This window comes from Juglans regia, chromosome 13 (assembly GCF_001411555.2).
Source record: "Juglans regia cultivar Chandler chromosome 13, Walnut 2.0, whole genome shotgun sequence".
NCBI classification, from domain to species: Eukaryota; Viridiplantae; Streptophyta; class Magnoliopsida; order Fagales; family Juglandaceae; genus Juglans; species Juglans regia.
Genome location: NC_049913.1, coordinates 14,117,444 through 14,142,283, shown reverse-complemented (window position 1 = coordinate 14,142,283; position 24,840 = coordinate 14,117,444). Strand labels below are relative to the sequence as shown.

At 36.3% G+C, this 24,840-nt stretch overlaps 4 protein-coding genes across 5 annotated transcripts; 1 reads left to right on the top strand and 3 right to left on the bottom strand.

Annotated features, from left to right (window-relative positions):
• Nucleotides 1-220: 220 nt before the first annotated feature.
• LOC108984975 (metalloendoproteinase 2-MMP-like) lies at nt 221-1,330 on the bottom strand. Its single transcript, XM_018957092.2, has one exon. It carries the CDS (start codon nt 1,328-1,330, stop codon nt 221-223), a length of 1,110 nt encoding a protein of 369 aa, XP_018812637.2.
• Nucleotides 1,331-5,227: 3,897 nt separating this feature from the next.
• LOC108984973 (protein FAR1-RELATED SEQUENCE 5-like) lies at nt 5,228-7,255 on the top strand. Its single transcript, XM_035684321.1, has 6 exons — nt 5,228-5,594; nt 5,676-5,965; nt 6,065-6,401; nt 6,630-6,736; nt 7,008-7,070; nt 7,148-7,255. Exons 1-6 carry the CDS (start codon nt 5,228-5,230, stop codon nt 7,253-7,255), a joined length of 1,272 nt encoding a protein of 423 aa, XP_035540214.1.
• Nucleotides 7,256-9,849: 2,594 nt separating this feature from the next.
• LOC108984977 lies at nt 9,850-15,368 on the bottom strand. Its single transcript, XM_018957094.2, has 7 exons — nt 14,768-15,368; nt 12,933-13,073; nt 12,480-12,845; nt 11,920-12,162; nt 11,533-11,625; nt 10,448-10,648; nt 9,850-10,330 (listed from the first exon to the last, which is right to left on the bottom strand). Exons 1-7 carry the CDS (start codon nt 15,089-15,091, stop codon nt 10,118-10,120), a joined length of 1,581 nt encoding a protein of 526 aa, XP_018812639.1. The 5' UTR covers nt 15,092-15,368; the 3' UTR covers nt 9,850-10,117.
• A 916-nt stretch (nt 15,369-16,284) lies between these two features.
• LOC108984978 (zinc finger MYND domain-containing protein 15) lies at nt 16,285-20,866 on the bottom strand. 2 transcript variants are annotated; one of them, XM_035683979.1, is made up of 11 exons: nt 20,714-20,866; nt 19,524-19,637; nt 19,337-19,452; nt 19,209-19,219; nt 18,983-19,083; nt 18,491-18,578; nt 18,035-18,143; nt 17,692-17,863; nt 17,503-17,574; nt 17,240-17,353; nt 16,285-17,118 (listed from the first exon to the last, which is right to left on the bottom strand). In XM_035683979.1, exons 1-11 carry the CDS (start codon nt 20,813-20,815, stop codon nt 17,026-17,028), a joined length of 1,092 nt encoding a protein of 363 aa, XP_035539872.1. In that variant the 5' UTR covers nt 20,816-20,866; the 3' UTR covers nt 16,285-17,025. The 2 variants fall into 2 exon arrangements, with proteins under 2 accessions (XP_035539872.1, XP_018812641.2); XM_018957096.2 differs by having other exon boundaries at nt 16,287-17,118; nt 19,173-19,219.
• Between the last annotated feature and the right edge of the window lie 3,974 nt (nt 20,867-24,840).

The window sequence follows — 24,840 nt, the reverse complement described above, 5'->3', positions numbered from 1 at the left end:
GCACCGGCTTCGAATGCTCTTAGAACATCTTTGACAGCCATCAAAATTTGCAATATGAGATTACTTGCAGATTCTTTTTCAACACATGATTCGAGTATAATGTGTGTGGTCATGATACTGATTGCGAACCCAATTTCTGTATATAAAAAAAAAAATGTATAACTGTATATATATAACAAAAAATAAAATAAATAAACAAAATCAGCCGGGAAATAAAAGGCTACAAAAACAACAATAATAATCCTATGCCGACGGCGAACTTCAGGTCCAATGGAGAACCCAATTTCTGGGCTGCACCATAATCGGTTCCTCCCTCGTTCTGAGCTTCCGGAGTTGTAGATGAACCGTTGTAAGCGGGATTGGCTCCGTACAGCTCCTGAATTCCCAATATATCATCATTGGCAAGTTCCACCTTCCTCGTCCGAGACGAAATCGTCGGGTACATGATCGCGTTCTCCACCGAGGAGTGGCCCAGCCCCAGAATATGCCCAATCTCGTGCACGGTCACCGACTCGAGGTCGACTGCCGACGTCGACGAGGAGGTGGTGATGTCACCCGAGACCACCCAGCTCTCGTCGCCGTCTAGGTGGAGCCGTCCGTTCGTTGGCGAGAACGCGTGGGCCAGTGTCCCAAGTAAACCGTCAAATGGCTCTCCGTCCCAGTGGTCACCCACAAAGAACGCGATCTGGATGTCGGCGTCGTTGAACGACTCCGTCTGCGTGAATGTTAGCGCCGTCACCATAGACCACCGGTTGAAGGCGCGAGAGAACACGGTCTTGACGTCGTTTGAGAGCTGATTTTCAGGCAGGAACGCGTAGGTCAGGTTCCGCTTGCTGTTGGGCCATCGCGGCGTGCCGGGGAAAAAGCTGTAGTGAGAGACGGTGTGGAAGTGCGTGCTGTTAGACGATGACGTCTTTTTCCCAGAGTTCATGGTCGTGGAGCCATTGACGATATCAGGGACGCCGCATCTAGACCGCACGATCTGCTGGACGGTCTGTGGGTCGAGCTCGCCCGTGACATTGAGGTTGAAGTTTTTCTGGTAGGTCTCGATGGCGGCTTTGAGGGCATCGTCGAAGTAGTCATCAGTGTAATTGGACGTGGAGTTGGTGATGTAACCGAAGTGTTGCAAGTAGTGCTTAAGCTTGGACAAGCCGTCGGATTTATCGCCTGCGTGGAAGCCGGAGAAGTTTCGGAAGGAGTCCCACGGGCCGTTTGTGGCATTTAACAACGGCGGTATCGATGTGATATTGGGGAAGAAATGAGCAGAGACTGGAGTCGACGAGAGCAGAAGCGAGATTGCAATGGTGAACAAGCATAATATTAATGTCATTGCTTGAATTGAATTAGGGTAAAGGAAGTCAGAGATCAATGAATGGAGGATAGATTACATAAGAGAAGTCATGCTTATTAAGAGCTAGCTAAAGTCAGAGGTTGGCGTTGAAGTGTTCTTCTTGAGGTTTTCATGATCAAGAGAAGGACATACATGCATATTTATATTGCGTTCTGTACATTGAAAAGTTCGATGGGAAGCATGCATGGACGGTTTCGCGGTCGTTTATGTACGTCGGTACGTTAACGTACATGGCCATTCTAAACGGCGCCGTAGTAGGTAGTATTAATACTGGTGCTAACCCACAACATTTTGAAATTATAATTTACATGAGTTCCTTCCCACAATTGAGTAATAATATTCTGAGACGGAAAGAGGCTTTGAATGGAATTTAAGGAAAAGAAAAATTCTGCTCTTCATTTTTTTTTTATCATCTTCTCATCATCTTATAATATGATATTAATTAAATGATAAGTTCATAATTAAAATATAATAAATAATAAAAAAATCATAATAAATAATCTTCAATTATTTAATGACACATCATAAGATGATAAGAGAATGATAAAAAATAGATGATGAGTAGCATTATCTAAGAAAAATAATTTATACATAATATTTTTCACAATACATTTCACAATAATGAATAGTAATTGTATAAAAATATTTTACAAAAATAACATTACTTTAAAAAAATATCTATATTTTATAATATTATTATGAAATATATTGTGAAAATATATTATATGTATCAATACTCGGAATAATCTAAAGCTCAAACGGTTAGATGGATGATCGAAGCAGGCGGCATTTGATGTATGAGAAATGTATTTTCAAAAAATATCTCACAAAAATAAATTTATTAATTAATGTATTTTCATGTTATAAGTTAAATTATGAAATTATTTTTATTATAAAATATATCTAATATCATATCATATAAAATCATAATTAACTATATTAATTTATAAATTTATTTTTATAAAATTTCTTTATTACCGTAACACTTACTCAGTCCTATATTCCATTCCATTCAATTAGGCTGCCTTAGATCCGAATACAAGAGGCAAAGACAGGAGGCCGTACATAAAAGATATCTAGATTCATTCAAAACCCTTTTCTTGTGTTTTTCTTTGTTCTATTAATTTGCCTTATTAATCTCCCCTTAAATATATAATTAAAGGTAGGTAGGTAGGTACGTAGCCATATCATATAAAATATCCTAATTAAGCATTGACTTCTATCTATCTTCAACTCGTTATATTCCTTAAACCAACATGATATATGAATTATATAATGAGAAGTACTGCTATAGGTACGAAATATCTTATAAAAATAAATTTATAAATTAATATAAATTTATAATAAAAATAAATTTATAATATAACCTATCACACCAAATCACGTCAGTTTGTAGATTTATTTTTTAAATTTTATGAGATTTTTTGTGATTAAAACATTTTTCTTATTCCATATGATCAGCTTAAGCAATAAACTAATTTTTACTTGCTTATAATCACATCGATCAGTACTACTTAACTTTTCGATAGTTATTTTTAATTTATTTCAATATATAAACTAATTAGGTACATTCGTAGTGAAAATTTATGCGATTTACTTTATATATATACTTCAATATATAAAACAATTTATTTCAAAATGCATTGCATGTTTCTTACTTTATTTGTTTAAATCCACCTTAAATACATCATTTACTATAAGACTACATTTATTATTCATGAATAAAGAATTATTTACAAATTTATATATTCACTTAGCACAAACATTTTATACATGCACATTTTTTTATTCCTTCTGTTTGGTGAGAGGGAAAAAAAGATGGGAGAGGTGAGATGAGGTCGACCAAATATGACCAACCCTCTGAATAATCATAAAGAACAAAAATGAGCAAATCAGTTTTCTACATCAACAGGAAAAATTTGTGGGCGACAATATCCTGATGTCGCTTATTTATCATTTGCATTTCAGGTTACATTTAAATAGAGCAGGATTCAAATTGGGTGCTAGGGTTTTCCAGTAAATTTTCTACTATAAGAGGGGGGTTATCAATAAAATATAGAGTCTCGTCCACTTTAGTTAAAAAGCAAAATAATAAAAGTTCTTCTATAAGTACACGGGACGGGTACACGCGGGGGATGCGGGAATCCCTTCATAAATGAAATGTCAAAACCATGCTCAAAACCCAGAAACAAAATCCCTTCACAACCAAAAGCTACCGAATCTAGCCAAATCTCGTCGGTCGTTGGCGTCGTTGCCAAATCCAGTGTAGGTGTCGTTGTGGGTAGCCATTGAGCCGAATCCCGTGTTGGCGTCGCTGTGGGTAGCCGTCGTTGGGGGTGGTTATCATTGGCGTCGTTAGGGGTGGCTGCCATTGGCATCGTTAAATATCGGTTTCCTAAGGCTCCATTGTTTGTGCTTGAGCTTGAATGAATTTATCATTTCTCTGTTTTGTGCTTGAGCTTGAATATCGGTTTCCTGAGGCTCCTTTATTTTGCTTCTTAACTTCTTATCAACGGCTTCATATTTTTAATTTTCATTTATTTTACTGGTAATACACAGCCAAATATGTAATTTTTTTGTTCATTATGTTTTGCATTTGGTCATAATTATTCTTCAACTCCATTAATTTTTCTTTTGTACCTTTATATGGAGCGCATGGTCAAAGGGGTTGCTGGAGTACATTTGCAATGGTTTTAGGGAGAGGCAAGTTAGAGCCCACTGCCAAGGTTGAGAAGTTTGAAGGAACACAAATTTTGATAGGATATTGGACTAATCCCTGATATTGAACTTTCATGTGGAGGAAAAAAAAAATAAAGAGTCTTATGTGATCCTCGATATTTATTGGCAATAAAATATCTTACATGAGTAGAATGCATGCTAGAAGAAAGGGTTATGATCAACATGTTGAAAATTATGCATGCTAGAAGGTGACATCATTCTTTATTTGTTTTAGAAAATTATTAGTGTCTTAGATGAATAATGATTTAAAAATTATCTGTTACAAGGTCCTGGAATTTCTTTATTGAAAAATGAAAAGAAGTGATAAGGACATACCATCAACTTGTCCAAACTTTACAAATTACATGCACGGTTACTATGGACCAATTCATGCGGAGTCACCTGCTTTTTTGCCATATCCAGATGGCTACCAATATCTAAGCAATATTCAAATGGTGATGCAATTGTGCTCATGTATTTCTTTTTTCAAAGTTGGGTTTTTTTTTTTTTTTTGTTCAAGTGTAATGTCATAGATTTTTTGTTCTTTTTGTAGAATATTAGTTACCCGACTCCTCTCATGACTACAAGCTCCGCTACGAGCAGAAGCGTTGGCGTAGAGGAAACACCCGTGTGTAGGGAAACTGATATTTTATGTACCTCCACTAGAGTTGAAGGTGGAGACGAAGATAGACCAAATTCACGAGATATAGAAGATGGCACTATCAGGACATCTCAGTTAGAGGATGAAGTTGGTGCCAATACAATTGAAGAGTCAAAGTCGGGGATGGAGTTTAATTCTTTTAAAGAAGTAATGAGTCATTATAAGCAGTATGCTAAAAAATACAGGTTTTGAGTGATGACAAGAAGAATTGAGAAGAAAGAGGATGGCAATGTTAGATATGCCACCCATGGTTGTGCCTGTGGTGGGAAGACCCGTAATAAGACATTGAATGTTGCCATACCACGACCGACAGGAAAGATAGAATGTAAGGCAAAGATTAATGCCTTAAAAGTTGACTGAAAGTTTAGGTTGACAACAGTTCATAATATTCATAATCACGGCCTCAGTCTAACTAAATCCCTCTTCTTCCGATGTAATAGAGAAGTGAGTGACTCCATAAAAAAGTCCTAGATATAAATAATTTGGCTGGCATCCGGATGAATAAGAGTTTCGGATCTATTGTCGTTGATGCAGTTGGATTCAAGAACCTCCCGTTTTTGGAAAATGATTGTCGAAATTATATTGACAAGGCAAAACATATGCGACTTGGGAAAGGTGGCGCCGGAGCGCTTCAAGAATATTTTTTAAGGATGCAGTACAAAAATCTTGAGTTCTTTGCATTGATGGATTTAGATGATGACGAGAGGTTAAACAATGTCTTTTGGGCAGACCTCCATAGTAGGGTAGCATATCAGTATTTCAGTGATGTGGTCACATTCGACACCACATATCTGATGAATAGATATGGGATGCCCTTTGCACCATTTGCTGGTGTAAACCACCACGGCCAGTCAATTTTGTTAGGTGCAAGATTGATATCCAGTGAAGATACGGAGACGTTTGTCTAGTTATTTCGGACCTGATTGAATTGTATGGATGGTATAGCTCCGAGAGCTATTACCACAGATCAGGACAGAGCGGTAAAAAATGCGATTGCCATTGTATTTCCAGAAAGCCGACATCGATTTTGTTTGTGGCAGATACTGAAGAAAGTCCCTGAAAAGCTTAGCTCACATGCTTCATACAAAAATGGGATGAAAACTGAATTGATGAAATCTGTGTATGACACCCAAAGTGTTGAAGAGTTTGAAGAGAGTTGGGATCAGCTAATCACCACGTACAACTTGCATGAGAATGCATGGCTGCAAAGTTTATATGCCGAGCGTCAGCATTGGGTACTGGCATTCTTGAAAGACGTATTTTGGGCTGGAATGAGTACAGCACGACTGAGTGAGAACATGAATGCTTTTTTTGACGGTTATGTTCATGCTAAGACAAACTTGAAAGAGTTTGTAGACCAATTTGATAACTCGTTGAAAAAGAAAATTGAGAATGAAACTGCAGCGGACTTCCACTCATTTAATGTCACTATTCCATGTATATCTAGATCTCCAATTAAAAAAAAATTCAAAGATTTGTACACGAATGCTAAATTCGGAAAAGTTCAACAGCAAATTACCGGCATTATTGATATGGATCCAAAGTTACTTAAGAGTGACGGTGTTGTAAAGACCTATCACATAGAGGATGAAATTTGTGTTGAAGAGTTTACTAAGCAGGTTACACACTACATGGACTTTAGTGAGGAAGATACAGTCGCAAAGTGTTCATGTAGGTTATTTCAGATGAAGGGGATATTGTGTAAGCACATTTTGACAGTATTCAAATGTAACGACATTAAATTTGTGCCAGCTAAATACATTTTAGAGCGATAGAGGAAGGACATCAAACAGAGATACACGTTAATATACAGAAGCTTTGACGCAGGGGATCAGTGGGTAGATGCTAACCGATATTCAAGTCTATTGAATATCTGTTATAAGATGATTACTCTTGCAGCGGGTTCAGACAAGCATACTGTGGATGCAACACAAAAGTTATTTGCAATGATTGACTTATATGGTGACAACCAAGAATCCCCATCAATGATGGTCACGGGTTCCAATGTTGGTTGTAAGGCAAAGAACACAACTACAGGTGGTAGCTCAAAAAAGTACTCAGTCCACTAACTGTGATAGGGAAAGGCAGACCCCCATCGCTGAGGAGAGTATCAGGAAATGAGAAACGCATGCGAAAAGTTCAAGCGAAGATGAAGAAAGCACCAATGAATGGGAAACGCAAAGCAGGTGGACCTTTTTTTTACTTTACATGTTTATTTGTAATTTAATACTACCAAGATTGACAAATGTGTTTTGCTTTTCGTTATTTGCTTATTAGCGAGATGGAGGAGATACACCAGTGGTGGCGACTTGTAGGAATTTATTTGCCACTTCACAAAGTGTAAGAATTCTCAAATAATTACATATTTTTATAGTCATGTCGATATCACATTCTTAAATTAATATTATCTATTACAGATGCAATATGGATTGGATGACTCACAACCGGTGCAGTATGGGATGGATGAGCACTCACCAATGCAACTAGGGTTCGATGAGACAACCGGCAATAATGAGATAGTTTAATTTTGATATTTAGAATATTTATGTGTTTTCAATGTAATTCATGAACACATGGCATATTTGTGTTTTTGTGGATTTAGAAGAAATTACTATATTATTTTGGATGGTATGAGAGTTTGTAAAAGGGTGGAAATATGAAATTGGTTCCAAGTAGATTTGTTGTTTATGGAATATTGTAGACCAATGAGCATGAACAGATTTGTGTTTGTTTATTGGTCATACAAAACTGTTATCAAACTAGCATACTTCAGTTCTCATTACACATTTCAATTCACAGAAATTACACCATATAACAACATTAGTTACTACTGGTCACCATATAACATTAGCTAACATTAGACAAATTTGTCAATATATACAATGAAAAATAACAACATCAGTTACTGCCGGTCACTATACAAAACTAATAGGTAACATGACACAACAACTGAAAAATCCAATACACCCGGAGTAGTGTTCTTGAATGTCTTATTTCAGCTTCTTAATCCCGAACCAACATCTCTCTCTTCTTGATCTCATCCAAACTCTTAAGGACCTTAATCTTCACCTTCTCGATATCGTCAAGTATCTTCTTGATTTGCTTTTCCTTCCTTAACAATTCATCATTTCTTTCTCGAAGTTTGAGCTCATTCTCCTGAGTACTATCTGCCTACTTGAAAAATTTGCAGTATGGTAATCCCTGATCATTTTATACATATATACAAATGTTAGATGTACAAATGATGTTGTTACCACTTTGTTGTACTTTGGACATCTTAAGAAGGGTCACCCGGAATTTCTTCTAGTATTTGAGTATTTCAATGTGGTTTCAACCTCACAGTAGCATAATGGTTTACTCGAAGAAGACAATGACGATGATGATGACATCCTAGCTTGAACCAAAATCACAATCATAATATTACCAAATAAAATCAAGTTTAATTCATTCCCATGTAGTCACAATATTACCAATCTGAGAATGACTCAAGTCAATTTATCAATGGAATACCGCACATACAAAAGTACTAAGACTTACTAATATAGTAGTTGTCAACCAACCAACACAGATTTTGTAACCAAGTGAAAACCTACTTCAAAAATCTCAAATCCTAAAACCAATTTGAGGTCAGCCAATCCACTGCAATGGCTCTTTTAGTCGAAAAACTAAGAAAATACGCCAACAAGATCACAATATTTAGCAACCAACCATTTTAGTTACAATTTGAATATCTGTTAAAACCAAATAGAGCAAGATTTTAGTTACAATTTGAAATGCATTAAACCAAACAGAGTAAGTAGAAGACCTAAATGCATTAAATAGAGCAACCAAGATCCTTACAAATAGCTAGTTTTTATTCACTCCCTGGTGATCAAGATCTGAAATATATGAATGATTTTGAGTTTATGTAATGAGATGAGCGTGTTGTTGGACCTACTGTGACAAAAACTTGTGCTCCTTTATATTTAGCTATCTGAATTGCAAAGGTACCAATACCACTAGAGCCCCCTTGGACCTAAAATTTAAGTTCTCAATTCAAAATTAAGTGATAAACTGGGATTAGATTGGAATATGAATGCAACTTATTTGAATACGCTATATATCATATAAATTGGTCTTTCTCAGTATCAACCACAACCACAACCACAGTGAATCCTTGGTACCTACTTACACTATAGTAAGATATTTCAGGCTTTTTTAATTAAGATATTTCAAGATTTTTGTTAATTCTACAGGTCAACTCGTGAATAAGGGAGAAAAATCAAGTATCTTCAAGAAAGTAGAATAATTTTTTAGGGAGAAAAATCTGGTTTCGTGGGTTAGGGTTTCGGGCTTCGAAATACGAAGAAGATGAAGTTGACAAAATGCTAACCTGTTTTCATGGTGAAGAAGATTGAAACCCAGAGAGGTCTCGTTGTGGTGAAGCTCTTTGTGGGTGGGAAGTAGAGAGGTCATCTGCTTGTGACAAAGGAGAGTGTTCACAAGAAGGGGAGGATGGGAGAAACGGGAAGTGTTCGCACGAAGTGGATTATCCAAGTTGAAACGCAGCGTTTCTTCCGGTGTCCCCATGGAGGGCTCGGGTACACGACGTGTACCTATCCCGAGTGCATATAGCTTTTTTGAAATAATAAAAGTAAGGTCTGGATATTGATATGAGATTAGATGATTTATAAATAGTTTATAAATAGTAGTAAAATATTTGAATTAATATGTTTTATAACGTTTTGGAAAAAAAAAATTGAATAAAAATATTATAAAGTAAAAATATTGTTAAAATATAATTTTTATTTTAAGATTTGAAAATTTTGAATTATTTTTTGTATTTTGTTTGAAAATTTAAAAAAGTTATAATGATTAGATAAAAAAGTTAAAAATTAAAAATTAAAAACTATTCGTGTTTAGATATTGAGATGGAATGACTTATAAGGACTTTATTATAAGCCTAAGTCTCATCTCTTCTCCGGTTATGAACGATAAACAAGAATCACTTGTAATTTAAGAAGTTACAGTAATATTGTTTAGTACACATGATTCTCAAAGTTGCATTCCATACAAAAATGAAATGATTTGTTACTGCATCAAGTTTAATGCAATTCATCCATAATCACTGCAAGCGATCTCACTACATAAAAATGTCTTCAATTTGATGAGAGATATGTACAAATATTGTGTCTCACGCTGAAATTAAAAGTGCATATCAGTGACTTAGCACCTTTTCCAAGGATATTATTACCAGAGAAATGTGCAGCTACATGAAAATGTCGTACAGGTATATAAAAGCAAGATAGAGGCAGGTTTGAGGAACAACAATAACACATTATATACCGTGTGGCTAAAAAGATAGATTCAACGAGAGAGATGCCTTCGCATGCAAGTTAAATTTCGAATTAACATCGAATGGGCCTATCGTAAATAGGAGGTAAGGAGGGGCAGTTCTCATTCATGTTGGCATATGGCTCTAGCGTGTTATACTGAGGCAATTCCATCCAATACTCACCAAGAACCTGGCAGAATGGGAGCCGTCCACCCTCATTGTTACACCAACTTGGCAGTCGTGTTTGGTTATCCTCAAAAATCTTGAGCATATAAGCATCACGAATCTGCAACAATTGATAAAGCCCATGTCATTTTTCATAATTGTTACATACAGTGAACCTAATGAGAATAGAAAAATGAGTCCCAGAGAGGGGGGGGCGGCAAGGGGGATTATGACTTACGGTGAACTCAGTTACTTGAATAGAGCTAGAAATAGGTCCAAATATTCCAGCCTCTTTATACATTGCAAGGATAAATGCAACACAGGTTGTCGACTTCCCATCACTATACACCCACTCATCTTGTTCTGGAATGGTAAGCAATTGATCAAATGCTATTCCACGCTTTTCGGTTTCAGCTAGAATTTCATACAAGTCCAAATCCTGAAAATAAAAACAGCTAAAATAAGACATGACTATAGCAAAAGCAGCTAAAGGTAAAATATGCCAATGAAAATTAGCACTTTATGCGAAGACTAGCACAAAGCCAAGAATAGTTCTGGCCCATCATTATCAGAATCAAACAGACAGAAACTGCTTGAAATTTCTATCCTGTGTATAATCATCTGCTTGAAAAATGGCCGCACCATCAAATTTTGTGCTACTCAAAATATATTACCTACACAAAACCAAGAACACGAAAACTCAAAACCTCTGGAACAAGAGCTTAAAAAAAGTAAAGTACAAGGGGATAATTTTTCAATATGGAAAATTGTATTTCACCATTTCATTTCTGGTGGAAGGAAGATAGTCAACAGTGAAGCCAAAAAAAAGAACTCGCAAGGCACACTCTTGACGAGATTCATTGATCGACATGTGTTATAACAAATTTCCTATTGGCACTGTTCATTATCCATCCTTGATCGTTATCGGTATTAATACCATTCATATAGCCTATTGCAGACGTATATTCCATAGGTACAGTACCAAAACACCAGCTTCCATTGAACATAAAGATGATCTTCAAAAAACAGCAAATAGATGGCAATTGAAATGTCTAATAATGAGGAGATAGAACTGAGACTCATAACAAATATGTTAAACAGTCCACAAACAGGTCTAAAGAAAGACACTCATGATTCATCAGCTTCTAAGCATTTTTTTTCTCATAAAATACATTATTTGTAATTTCGATGGTCCATCATACACCAGGTCAACTGAGATTTTTGTTTGAAATTGGAGCAAAACAACATGCTTTAGAATCCACAAGTGTAAAATAAATCCCCATAAATAGTAGAAAAAGAATAGCATCCAAGGAATGCAACTACCTCAGTCCCTAGTCGCTTGTTTAGAGCTTCATTCCACATATTTGCAGCATATGCTGGCTGCATTCTAGTCCACATAGACATGACAGAAATGACCTGCAAACAGAACTAGCCAATTTAAAACTACTTGCGAATAACAATGTGCTGCTGTATCTATGTGAACTGACTGCAATACCCAAACACCACAGCAATAAGTTAAATCACAATGCCAAAGCAGTGGTGAACCATGTGCGTCGCCATCATATAAAATCAATATGCCATAAGTTAATGACAACTCCAGTGATATGCTTAGCAAGGATATGTAGCAACAGTTTTAGTTCATTCAGTAACCTCCATGGAAAAGCAAGTTTGATAAAGCACATTTATTTTAAAATTAGTGAAGATGCATACCAAGTGAGCATCAAGAGGTGGAGGATAGTTGTCAGATACTGTGTCAATCCAACTAAATATCATGTTGTGATAACCATATGGCTTGCCTGCCATGCTCCGAGCATACTCCCACGCCGCAGTGGAGTTGAATTTTGCACGCAACTCTGGATGCAATGGAAGCAAGGCTATTTGTGGATTAGAACCATCCTTTAGTGCCAACTCCCACCATTCATCCCATGGAATTACCACTATAATCTCCTCACCCTGCAAAGTCAGAATAGGTATGGTTTAAAGACTTTTCAATCTGTGAGCCACTTTGAAAAAAAACGAAAAATGGAAAGAAGAATGCCCTCAAAATCATATCATAATTCAAATCCATTCAAATGATCTAAAAAATGCAATTTAAGGAAAGGATAACAAAATTAGAGCCATATCAACCTAACACGGCAAAGTAAATACTGTCTACAAGCATGTACCCATGCTAAAATGAAAAGGTCAAGCCATATATTATTTTACAAAATTTTACTAATTTAAGTTATGGGAATCTGTTCTTGTATTTGCATTAGTCATTTATTTCATACCTCTTCATTCTCGTGTCCAGATTCACCAACCCAAAGATTACCCATTTCATCCTTCAAACAAACTGCTGTATGACCAGCAAATGCACCAGTTACCCATTTTTCTAATGTCTCAAATCCACCCCACCGACCACGGATCTTTGATACGGCTAAGAAGTCACCAGAATGAACATCATCAGGATTTATAGTTGCTCGCCAAGGCTGAGGACGTTTTTCAAATGATGCACTCATGTGGCTCTTCAGAAATGCTATGTTGGCATTCTGACCCCATGCAGTGTTTGAAAACAAAGGCAAGACGTCCACTAAAGAAAGCAGGGTCCCTAGCATTCCTGATGGCATGAGAAATACAGAAATCCCGTGCTGCTTAACCTGATCAGTAGATTTAGCAAGAATATCACCTTTAAGCAACAAAGTTTACAGGCATTAGATCTAAACATACATAGAACATAAGCATACATATTCCAACTCTGCATGCTCTTCCCATGAATCAAATTTCAATGTATGTTCTCTAGCAGAGAAGTAGTAATCCCACGTAATCCTGTAGGGTGTTGCAAAAACATACAGATCCATGCAGGTCCAGCTGTGCGCTGCAGATGTCTGTAAAGGAGGGAGAAAGTCAATCCAGGAAACTGTACCAAAATACCAAGACCAAAAGAGAATATTTGAGAGGTTGGATGATTTAACAAATCTACCAAGCACTTTTCCCTTACTTCCGATGCGTATTTCCCAAAAGAAAATTGGCATGGATACAATCACATAAACATGGATCTTTTATAAATTTTAATACTAACTGGATCTATTTGACAGCACCACCGGTTAAGTTGTAAATTATGCTACAAACTGTAGAAATCTATTTTTAAGTATAAAATCAAGTTTACCGCCCCCAACAGAGGAGGCACATCAAAGTAGACGGTTTTACATGGGCCGATGCTAAAGGCCCATGATGCAACGGAACAGTTTGAAAATCAGAACATGGAAGTGAGAAAGAATAAGTTCACTTCACAAATCAAGAACAACAAGATAAAGATAATACAAGCTTACAATCGGCCACCTAAAGGATTCATTCAGTAGTAAGATTGAAACACTAGCTACTGTAAGGTAAGATCCATTATGGATGAAGATGCCTAATTCCATACCCGAATTCCAGGTGGAGTTTTTAGAGAAATAGACAAAGCAAGTGTCTTGTGTTATTTAATGATCATTTATTACTAGTCAATGGATGAGCCAAGAACTTATATTTTTTAACACTTTACTTCATTGGTCAATTGTAGTAGATTTTGATGGGTTTAATATTCACGACTTTCTTGTAACAGCTGTTAATCATGCCTAGGTGTTGCTCTTGTATATGTTCTACTTGGGCTATGCCCATCTTATTCATCAATAAGATTCTTGTATCGATAAAAAATACGACCTATGTTGGTCTTTCTTTATCTATCCGAAATCCACCCGTGAATTCCAGTGAATCTCGCTGCATTATTAACCATAAGGCTGAAATTTCGAAATATTCATTATTTCCAACCCTAAATAACATGAAAGTGTAAAGTACTGCAAGCATTCCAACTTCGCGAGGCTACGCCATTCATTTAAATTATATAGGAGACAAAAAGGGAAAATCTCAGAAAATAAACAAATATAAAAACCTTCCAAAGAAAACCTCACTGCAGATGATGTTCGATACCCAAATGTTACGATCCCATATTGACTAAGCATGAGATTAGTTGATGGTTTATAAGCCCCTAGGCACCCTTCCCTTGTAAGCTAGTTTTCAAGGGTGAGTTCTACCTAGTGGGTTCATAACAAATGGTATCAGAGCCACTCCACATCTAAGGCCATGTTGCGACGGTTACAATCGTGCGGCACGGGGGGTGATGCCGGCATGGCAGTGTTCGCCCGGAGCTAGGAAAAGACCTAGCGCACAGCCAGCCCGTGTGAGCGCCGGGATCGCCGTGGATGTCGGTTGCGGAGCGTGGTGGTTGTTACGATCCCACATTGACTAAGCATGAAATTAGTTGATGGTTTATAAGCCCCTATGCACCCTTCCCTTGTAAGCTAGTTTTCAAGGGTGAGTTCTACCTAGTGGGTTCATAACACCAAACTGGTACAAAAAATTCAAATTTAAAAAGCTATCTCAAATTTGGTATCCAATTCAAGTTTCTATTGCAAAAAAGCAAAAAAAAAAAAAAAAATTGCCCAACCTCAACCACTCGAAATTCAATTAAACCAAATTTAACAATACAGCATTTTAAATAACCGTCAAAAAAATAACGATCATGATTGCGTATAAGTCTAACCTTGAGATAGAGAACACCGCCTCCCATCTGCTTGTCCCGATCGCCTTCGGTGAACTCGAGGCGTGCCTCGTTGCCGTCAAAGCACGATCCTTTCCAGTCAATCGTCCCATTGTACGGACTCACCGACCCAACAAAGGATGGCAACAAATCGACGGCGCTGTGGAAGTTGTTAAGCACCGGCCACGATATCTGACGGGGCAGGGCGGGAAGCACGTCCTTGACCCGAAACGGCAGCTTCAGAGCGTGCCCAAAATGAGAACCGAATAGAAGCCCCAAAAAGCAGAGTATCAACGAGAGCCGTACGGATAGGGAGAAGAGAGACATGGAGCTCTTGTGGGCTCTGGCTCTACAACTGTGGTGGAGAAAGCCCTGCGGTTTGAGGCTTTGGAAATTGGGGATTAAACGGCATAGAAGGTAGAAGGATTTTGGGATTTTCTACCTGTACGGGCCAAGTCGGGGCGGAGTCCTACACTAATTATTTGTCAGTGCGTGGTTTCTTCGTTCTATTTCCAGGTCAAGGAGAATTTTTTTTTATTTTTTTGGCTATACGAAGAAATTAGGGGTCACCAAAGAAAAATAAGAACTCCCAGACAGGATTGATTCATTGAAAAGCAGAATGCATTAATGGACATATAATTTATGAAATTTTAAGAGGGCTTCGGCCAAAATTCACTTGAGGGCTGGTTTTTGATGGTGGGATAAAATAATATAAGATAATTTTAAATAAGTTAAATAAAATATTATTTTTTAATATTATTATTATTTTAAAATTTGAAAAAATTGAATTATTTATTATATTTTATATAAAAATTTAAAAAAATTATAATAATAAGATGAGATGAGATGGATTTAGAATATTTTTATATCCAAACAGAGCCTAATTTCTTTTGAAGCATATATCATCCCTCCCGTTGCGAAATATAATTTTTTTTTTTATTTAATAACCAAACATTCATTTATAATGAAATCAATCAATAAAGTTGCTCTTATCAATCCACATAGCTTGTGCAACAAATATAGGAACATCAACCCACCATATTTCTATATTATCAACATTTCAAGCATAACGTGTTAATTTATGATCCACCTCATTCTCCATGCGATGCACATGCTGAATTTCAACTTCCTTAATGAGATTATCATCTGTTGAAAATGATTCTAGCTCCTCTTGCATCTCTTTAACCATCAAGAAACAGTCACTTTCAATAATAATTTTGATCATCAATTTAAAAAATTTTAAAAAATGAGTGCTACATCCACAAAAGAATTACAAGAAATAATTACACAAACTTATGTGCTTTTATCTGATTTGTTATATCTATTTATAATATAAGTAACCACATCAAGTCATGTCAGTTTATATAATTACTTTTATATAATCCCTTTATAATTAAAGTATTTCCTTTTTTAGAAATACCAAAAATTAAAATACTTGAGATTTTCTAATTAATGAATACCAGCAAATTTCAATTGAAACGGAGATTATTTATTCGGTATATGAGGGAAGTATGGAGTGTTAATTAATATACCCAAAAAGGTAGGGTTCTCTTTACTGTCTCACTTGTGAAAGACTTTATTGTTGGTACTTGTAAATTATTGCCGAGTCAATCAAGGTGAGCTGGGTCTATCTTCCAACTGCAGGGTGCAAGGCTTGGCTTGAACAGAGTGTCCAATCTCTTAACCCGCATGGCCTAGCCAGCTTAAAGGTCTCATGTAGTGGCTCTATTTAGCATTTTGCAGTTTAAATAGCACGATCAATAACCATATACACGCCGTAAGATTAAATACTCGTTCTTATGACAATGGAAGAAAAACAAACATAAAAGAGAGAGGCCCCAGCATAGTAGAGAAAGAGGTCAAGGAGAAACTGAAGAAGATTGAACAACTTTTATCCGTCAAAAACTTGCAGCTGACCACCTTGATTGGCAAATGTTTCACTGAACAATCAAACTTGTAAACCATGGCATTAGTTTCTGTATAGTAAAAAGCGCAGAGGAAGCATTGGCGATGTAACATATCATGTTGAGTGTTGGGAAACTTGCAGGTCTTCCTTTTGGTTGCAGCAAGATTCTTGATCTTGATCACCAAATTCACACCCCGCACATGGTAATATCTTGAACACAGGAATATCTGATAACTTGCGTACTGCTACATCAGTAAACATGTCTTTTATGCGGAACGGTTGTTTGAGTCGAGACTTCAAGAACTCCATCAGAACAAGCTAACGAACAGTCCTCAAACTGACATCCAAAACCATTTCATATCCCAAAGAGGAAGCAATTACTGTAGCAAGGAAGAAACAGAGCACTGTTTGCGACCACCATCGGCTGCCTGAATGGATTTAATTGTATCTACAAGGCAGAGGCATAATTTGGAATCTAGTCAAATTAAGCAGTGACAATTCAATAAACAGTAGCTTTTGAGAGGGGAGGGGAGAGAAAAGACGGAAACAATAGAGCAACGTGAACACACAGGAAATGTGAGAGGATGGCCAGTTATAGTGCTTATGCAACAAGCTCCAAGATGACAAGCTTCTTCACAGTAATCGGAAAAAATTGCTGGGACCTTTGTCTCCTTAATTAGCTCCTGAAATGCTCATCCAAGCATCCATAAGAATTGAGTGAAAAAAGGCATGGCTCATTCAGTTATTAGTTTCCAGATATAACAGCTTCTAGGTAGTTTAGCTAGCAAATACACACATACAATGTGAGATGTGTGGAGTATTAAAGACATACAATTGTAGGCAACCAACTTGAATAAGCAGCAATGCCAGCATTTGGTGCAATCACCAAATGAGGAGAGAAATCCTGTTTACACAACAGAAGTCATGAATTACCACAAACTAAGCAGGGAAAAAGCCTAGTTGGCAGGTTTTGGACAAACAACTTAAGCACAAAAGATTTTGAAAAAATCAAGAAAGAGACCTCTGCTATATCCCTATATCGATCATGGTAAAGCCCACTTCGAAGCTGCAATGTCACTTTTGAAGTCCGACTAGTCTTTACATTCATGCTCATACTCTCATTTGAAGATTTGCAGCTGCAATCTGTCTCAAGGCAATGAGCATGATTGTAAAGATCAATCCTCTCACCATCCCTATTCATCAGTGTCATAAAAGATAATTGATGGTTAGCACTAACGTTTGAAATATCCAAAAGTTCGCAAAGAAAGGAACGCTTTAACTGCTAGCTAAATTTGTCCCGATGGGCTGAAGTTCCTATAAAAAGTAACACATGTTACACATCCATTCTGAACTGGACAGCTGACCTATTTAATGGAATTGCAGGTCCAATAAGCTCTATATGCACATGCACACCAGGAAAAAGTGCATGCAACTCTGAGAAGACAGCAAGTTGAAGAAGCTCTTTCTCAGGCCCTATCAATAACAAAAACTTCAGTAAAAACAATGATAATACTATAGATGATTGACTAACTAGTCATTACCAAATAGGCACATCAAATATAGGAATGTCATCGGCATTCCATAGATCATAAGCTTTACACAGGATTAACATCATACATTTTATATTACATCTGTACAATTATTTTTCACCCCAACTCAAGTACATTCCATACTTGATTTTGTGCCAGCAGAAAATGCAGCAACAAAAGTTCATGTCATACTATAGTAAAAAAATCGTAATAGTTAAAGAATAGTTCAAAAGAGAGACATCAAACATTAGATTGTACTGATTTCAGGGTGGATAATTGAAGACAACGTACCGAGATAGTGTATGTAGAGTTTCTCCCTGATTTCATGGTTCGCGCTTCCCAAACCAGCCAATTGAATGGCATGATAAATTGTAAGTGGCTGGAATAAAAAACGTCTTTATACTTTTGGTAAGTATTTCAATATCCAAGAATTAGCAATTAGTAAAGATTGTGTATGGATTCGTAAATCAAAAGGGGCTGGGTTTGAATTCAATGTTTTGGAGAAATTAGCAGCCAAACCATAAAACACAAGACTTTGAATTGAAATATAAGTATATAACAGGCCAAACCACAGATTTTGCAAACATATTCCAAAAGAATCCTAGGAACCCTACATATCCAAACAAATTAGGGATTCCAAGGGAAACACTTAGGTGTTGATTCCTCATACAAGCTTCCATTTTTCCTTGTAAGAACTTGAGTAGACTGATCTACGAAAAGTTTTAAAGAACAGTTATAAGTGAGACAGAACTCAACTAAAGACAGAAACTTAAGGTATCATACCCAGTGAAGAAGCAAAGCAGCAGGTGAATGAAGTGGAATGCACCTCCACTCATGGTAGTCCTTCCAACCACTTAACTGCTTTGATATTGGAAAAACAGGCTCTGCGTGTTTATATTGTGAATTTGATACTTCTACTCCAAAAAACATAAACTTCTAGTCCAAAAAAAGTGCCAGAAGCAAAATTTGATACCAGTACAAGGACACAAAATTTGGGGAAGATGCCAACCATCATTTGACCTGCCAATAAGGGGGAAAATATAGTTGACTACAATGAAGAGAACGTGCACCACCGCACAACATTGTTAAATCTTTATGTACCATTCAAATAGATAATTATAAAACAAGATAAATAACCTAGAGCAATTAGAGGAAGTAACTGACGCCCCACAAGAGCATTCATGCAACCACATTCCCATTTGATGGATGCCCCTTTTGCTCAAGAATAAACACCTAGTCTCCTTTTCAAGGACCTAGCAGATTTGACCAGAAGTAGTAAATCAATAAAGTCACCAGAACATAAAATATAACCCGAGATAATTACCTGAAGTGTAGCTTCTTGAGAAAATGTGAAAGGAAAGTCGTTCAAGATATCTACGCCTTTCATTTGTTGTTCTAATCTTTTGCACTCTTCCTTATGATCACTCCAGTGCAAAATCTGAAGGTATAAGACAGATTACAGCTTTAAGCCAAACAAAAAATATTGTTTAAAATTTGAGTATAAAAAAAAAAAACATGAAAACCATATGAAAGTTTTGTAGGAGAAAATACTGCATAGCAGCCCAAGTAACTTTGAACAGTGGTGGAGAGAAACGATAAAGGATCCCATAAGTGTAACGTAAATTCTTAACAGCAACTTGTGGGCAGTCTAGCGCAGTCATATCTAGCCATTACAAGTAATCACTACCTCCAAAGGTTTAAGTCCAGTAAATTACCTTAGCGGTTTCATTGATACTGAAGTTACTTTTCATCCCCATACAATCAATATAGACTCATGGGCAGCGGGAAGATATGGGTAATATGTAAAATAGTTCATTTCCTTAGGCTTTCAACATTATTGGTTGCGTCATGTAATCTAGATATTGAAGTGCTAGAAATTTCGTCCCACTAAAGAAAACATGGTAATGACTAGATCTAGGTAAAAACCACACAATATTGAGCAAAATTGTCTCGACCAGCTGTCTAACATTCCAAACCCGTACGGAAATTACACAGGCGGTTCAAAGCATCAGAAGCACAAGGTTGCACTAAAAACAAACTAGGATAAAGAATAACTTCTGAAGGCCACAATACCTTTTCTAGAGGTAGAAGACCGGCTCGAGGCACTAATCAGCAAGAAACTGCATTTTTCACAAGTCCTAGTATCCTACAAGCACCCAGCGTGGCGCATTTTCTAACTCGTCAACTGATAGTTTTTTTCGTCTAAAGAGTCATACTGTACTGTTGCAGGCATAAGCTGAAAAATAGTGTCACTAAACTATTCTGGCCATTATGGCCAATGAGCATGACTTATAATAGGATTCTTTTTCTTACTGGTAATTTGGAGCCAATTTTGCCGAACTGATACAGACCCAGTTGTGGTTATGCACCAAAACGCTTAACAGTTAACGCTAACAAATTTAAGAAACTCGGGTGCTACTATGCAACATGATATTCAAAATTGAATTTTTTGCAGAACAATTGAACTCAGAAATCACATAAAGTGTCAGTAAAAAGAACGTATATATGGGGAACCTGGTGAGAGGCAGAACAGTAAGCAACGGCTCCGCAGCGGCTACAGCGTCTTCTGGGTGCGCCTAAACACCGAGTTCCCCTCCCTTTCCCGGCGCACTCCATTGTTTCCTGGCACACTTCCTTCACATCCAAATGACCCTCTGTCCCTCTCTGCCCAATGACCTTCTTCTCCTCCTCCCCCCTCCAACCCGGGTACGGAGCTTAGAATCGACAGATTTGGGCCTGTCCAACTCTGCCCTTGAGTCCATCTACAACTAACCCAAAATCAAAACCCAGCCCATTTATATTCTTGGGCTAATACTTCGGGCCCAACAAAAAAAAGTTCCCGTCCTCGAAGCCGACTCAATGAAACGTAACCCCTTTTTCAAAAAAATGTTTGTAGATATTGTAGCCAAATTTATGGCCCGTTTATCACACCAATCAATATGTTTGGAGTAAGAAAAATATTAGATACAAATATGGGTTTTGCAAGTGTTAAATACTTTTTTCCAAAAAGATTGGGGCTCATTAAAAAAATAATTTTTTTATGTGATTCTTATATTTACTCATTTTTTTCAAAGAGAAATATTCTAACCACAAATATATTACACAAAAACAATCTCACAAACTGATGTAATTTGATGCGATTCGTCAGATTGTAAAATTATTTTCATTGTAAAATAGATCTAGCAAATCAGACAAATGTACGTGAGTTTGTGGGATTGGATTGTGTAATTCCTGTGTGGATGTAGCAGTACTCTTTTTCAAAAAGAGTGCACTGCGCTTATGCACTCTATGACTGTAAATATCATTTCTCATATGTTTGAGATGAAAAGTTCATGATAACAATATTTTGTAATTATGTATTACTATGTAATTCTAAAATAAATTGATGGGTAAACACAATAATTGTGACTCCTTACTAGTAATGGAGCAACATCCAAGGGACGTTTGCCTAGTTTAGATTTTTTACAAAAATTATATGATCTTTTACAAAAGAAAAATGATTAGTAAATTATCCAATAAATTTTAGCAGTAATTTAATGTGCAAAGTATGTTTGCCACATTTGTCTAATTGAAAGAAAAAATAAAATTCTTGAAAATAATGTGTCTAAACAGCAAATAAAGTGTGACTCCTTACATGCAGCATAAAATTTTGAATAATTGAATTAGTTGTTAGTTCACAATCATCAAGATTGAAAGAGTACATAAAATTGATTTGTAAATAGTCTAATGCATAGGAGCATAAAACATAATATAAGCAAGCATCTATGAATTTTCATCTTTCTCTACTTTAATAAGAAGAGTTTGTTCTAATCGCAGTATCTCCAAATATATCATTTGGGTTAATCATTTGTACGTGAAAGATCAATCACGATCACATGTTAAAACTTTGCATGGAAATTTCAGCTCTACAAATTAACCATATTTGATAATAGAGATTAATGCATACATGTGATGTTACCTCCAACTATGCAAAAGATGTAGTGAGCTCGTATGAAGCAAATACACCCTTTCTGTTCTTGATCTCACGTTCTTTCATCATTAAAATAAGTCTCTTATATTAAGGTAATCATTTTATCTAAATGATTTTAATTAATTAAGAATATTATGAGATTTAAGTTATGTTAAAAACTCTAATTATTTATATGGTTTTACTATCTTAAAAATATTTGGCAAAACTTCATCATTTATTTAATGATAAAATATTAGTATTTTATAAATTAAATTTGATGGTTTATGTATGATATGGAATTTATATTTTAATTATATATTTTTAAGTTAATTTAAATTGGTGTTTAAACCTCCACTGTTGAATCAAACTTAAGATGAAGAGTTGGGATTTAAATCCCCAAACCCTAGCATTTTCCCTTCACTTTCCCTTTCTCCCTCTCTCTCACCTGATCTCCTCCCTCAATCAGCCCAGCGCTATCGTGCGCCACCCTGCGGCTTCACCGACCACCTCAACAGCTCCCCTCACGCTGACAACCAAATTCCACCGTTGAAGCCCCTTGGCAGCTCTTCCATCAGCCGCACGCCAGCGACCACCTGTAGCTCCTCCCTAGCCCTACGAGCGCAGCTCCTCTACACGCATGAGTTTCTCTCCATAGTGCTGCTGTTAGCCAACCCCAAGCCACCGCACCACCTCCATCAGCCTCCTCCCTCACTGAAGACCCCTCCCCTTCCTCCAGTCGAAGCCCAAGCTCCTTTCATGCCCTCTCTCTTCACAGGATCCCAAATCCAGAGCCCTAGGACCACCACGATGCAGCCATATGTCGCCTCTAGTAGCCACCATGAGGCCACCTACGATGCAGCTCCCCGATCTGCCTCCCTCTCTTACGAAGCCTTTCTCTATCTCAAGGGTTCTTGTCGTCGCACGGTCTAGATCCGCCACCTATAACCCACGACGCCACCACTAGCCCTCTGCGGCACCTCTCTTGTTCCTCCATGCCTAGCCGAGCCTCTACCTCTCCATTGCTCTGATTTTGTGAATTTGTACAATTAAGATGATTTACGGTGAGGTTGGTCTGTGCTTATGTTGCTGTGATTGCTGTGAGGTTGTAAGGACATAAGGGGAAGAAGGAAGTGTCAAACAAAGACATTGTTCATCAACCGATAGCCTTTTTTAAGTATAAAGAGATATGTTTATTGTCTCTAATAAATAAGCTTGTGAGTAAATTTATTTTTAAAGCCCAGCTTGGATATACAAAACCATCTCATCTTATCTTATTTCAACATTACAATTTTCTTAAATTTTCACACAAAATATAATAAATAATTCAATATTTCAAATCTCACAATAAAAATAATATTCTAACAATATTTTAATTAAGTTTTAATAAAATATTTTATTTCATATCATCTAAACTGAATAACCAAATAAGAACTAAGTTTCTTTGAACAATAACTCCATAGCCATCACGGCACGCGTCCCCAGATCTGAATACATTAGATTTTTACAATTCTTAATATGAAATCTGATATTTTTAGTTTAAAAATTTTTTATAAATCGTTTTTCTCACTCTTTTTTGTGAGTGCGATAGGAATCTTAAAAAGTATTTAAATAATTTTAAAAAAATTTTAATAAAAAAATTAAGTTATTTGAATATTATATATTAAAACATTTTTAATCTCAAATAAACTAAACAATATTTGAACGTAATTCAAATTTTAAAAAGACTATAAATAGACGAAAATGTCCATATAACTTTAAAACAATTGCAACTTTCAAACTTTTAAGAATATGATCATAATTTTTTAAAATTCAAAAAATTGTCATTTATACCTTATAAAACATTTTTTTTAATTTATTTTCAAACAAACATAATATGTTTCAAAGTGTTTTAAATATATGATTATCAATCAGTAAATAGCATTTTAATAGTATAACTTATTACTTAAGTTATAAGTTATAAGTCCTAAAGTTATAAGTTATATTTTTCACTGCAATCTTATACATGCACTGAATTGAGGATAAATAATATTATTGTATGTATAAAGCATATCCTAAATTGTCCCTCCAACATATCCTCATCAGGTCCTGAAATGGTGGTGTTTGAAATTCTTGGAAGCTGTTCCAGTTACCTGTCTAGTAAAGAGAGGTCCGAAGCTCCCGTGGATTTTGCCGGTACATGAAAGAGAGAAAGAAAAAGAAAGAAGACATACCAAACACAAAAAAGATGCCCCAAATCGCACTATTTTGACATAAAAAAAGGAGATGCCAATATCTTTTAAGAACAAAAGATGGATCATCCATTCATTCATGCCGTCCTTGATCTTCTTTTTTTAAAGTTGTTGAAAAATCTATATGATTTTTGCTGTTGTATTTGAACGTCCTTGGGGGTTCTATGGTCTGTTGTCTTTGAACTTGATCGGAATCTTTATCCATACAGTGAGTTCACTTGGTCGGCCATAACTCTTTGTTTCTATGCATGACATTGCGATGATGAACAGCGAACACATTGTATGCACCGGCCTTTAGCTGCTAGCCAAACGTATACCCATCACCCCTCAAATTATCCATAAGAGAATTAGACATAAATACCCTTGATTAAAAAAATGGGAGACGTAAAAAAGGTGAAAAAATATGTATTTAAAAAAAAATCTTTAAAACCTAGTAATAAATTAAATAGGTCAAGTTAATTAGT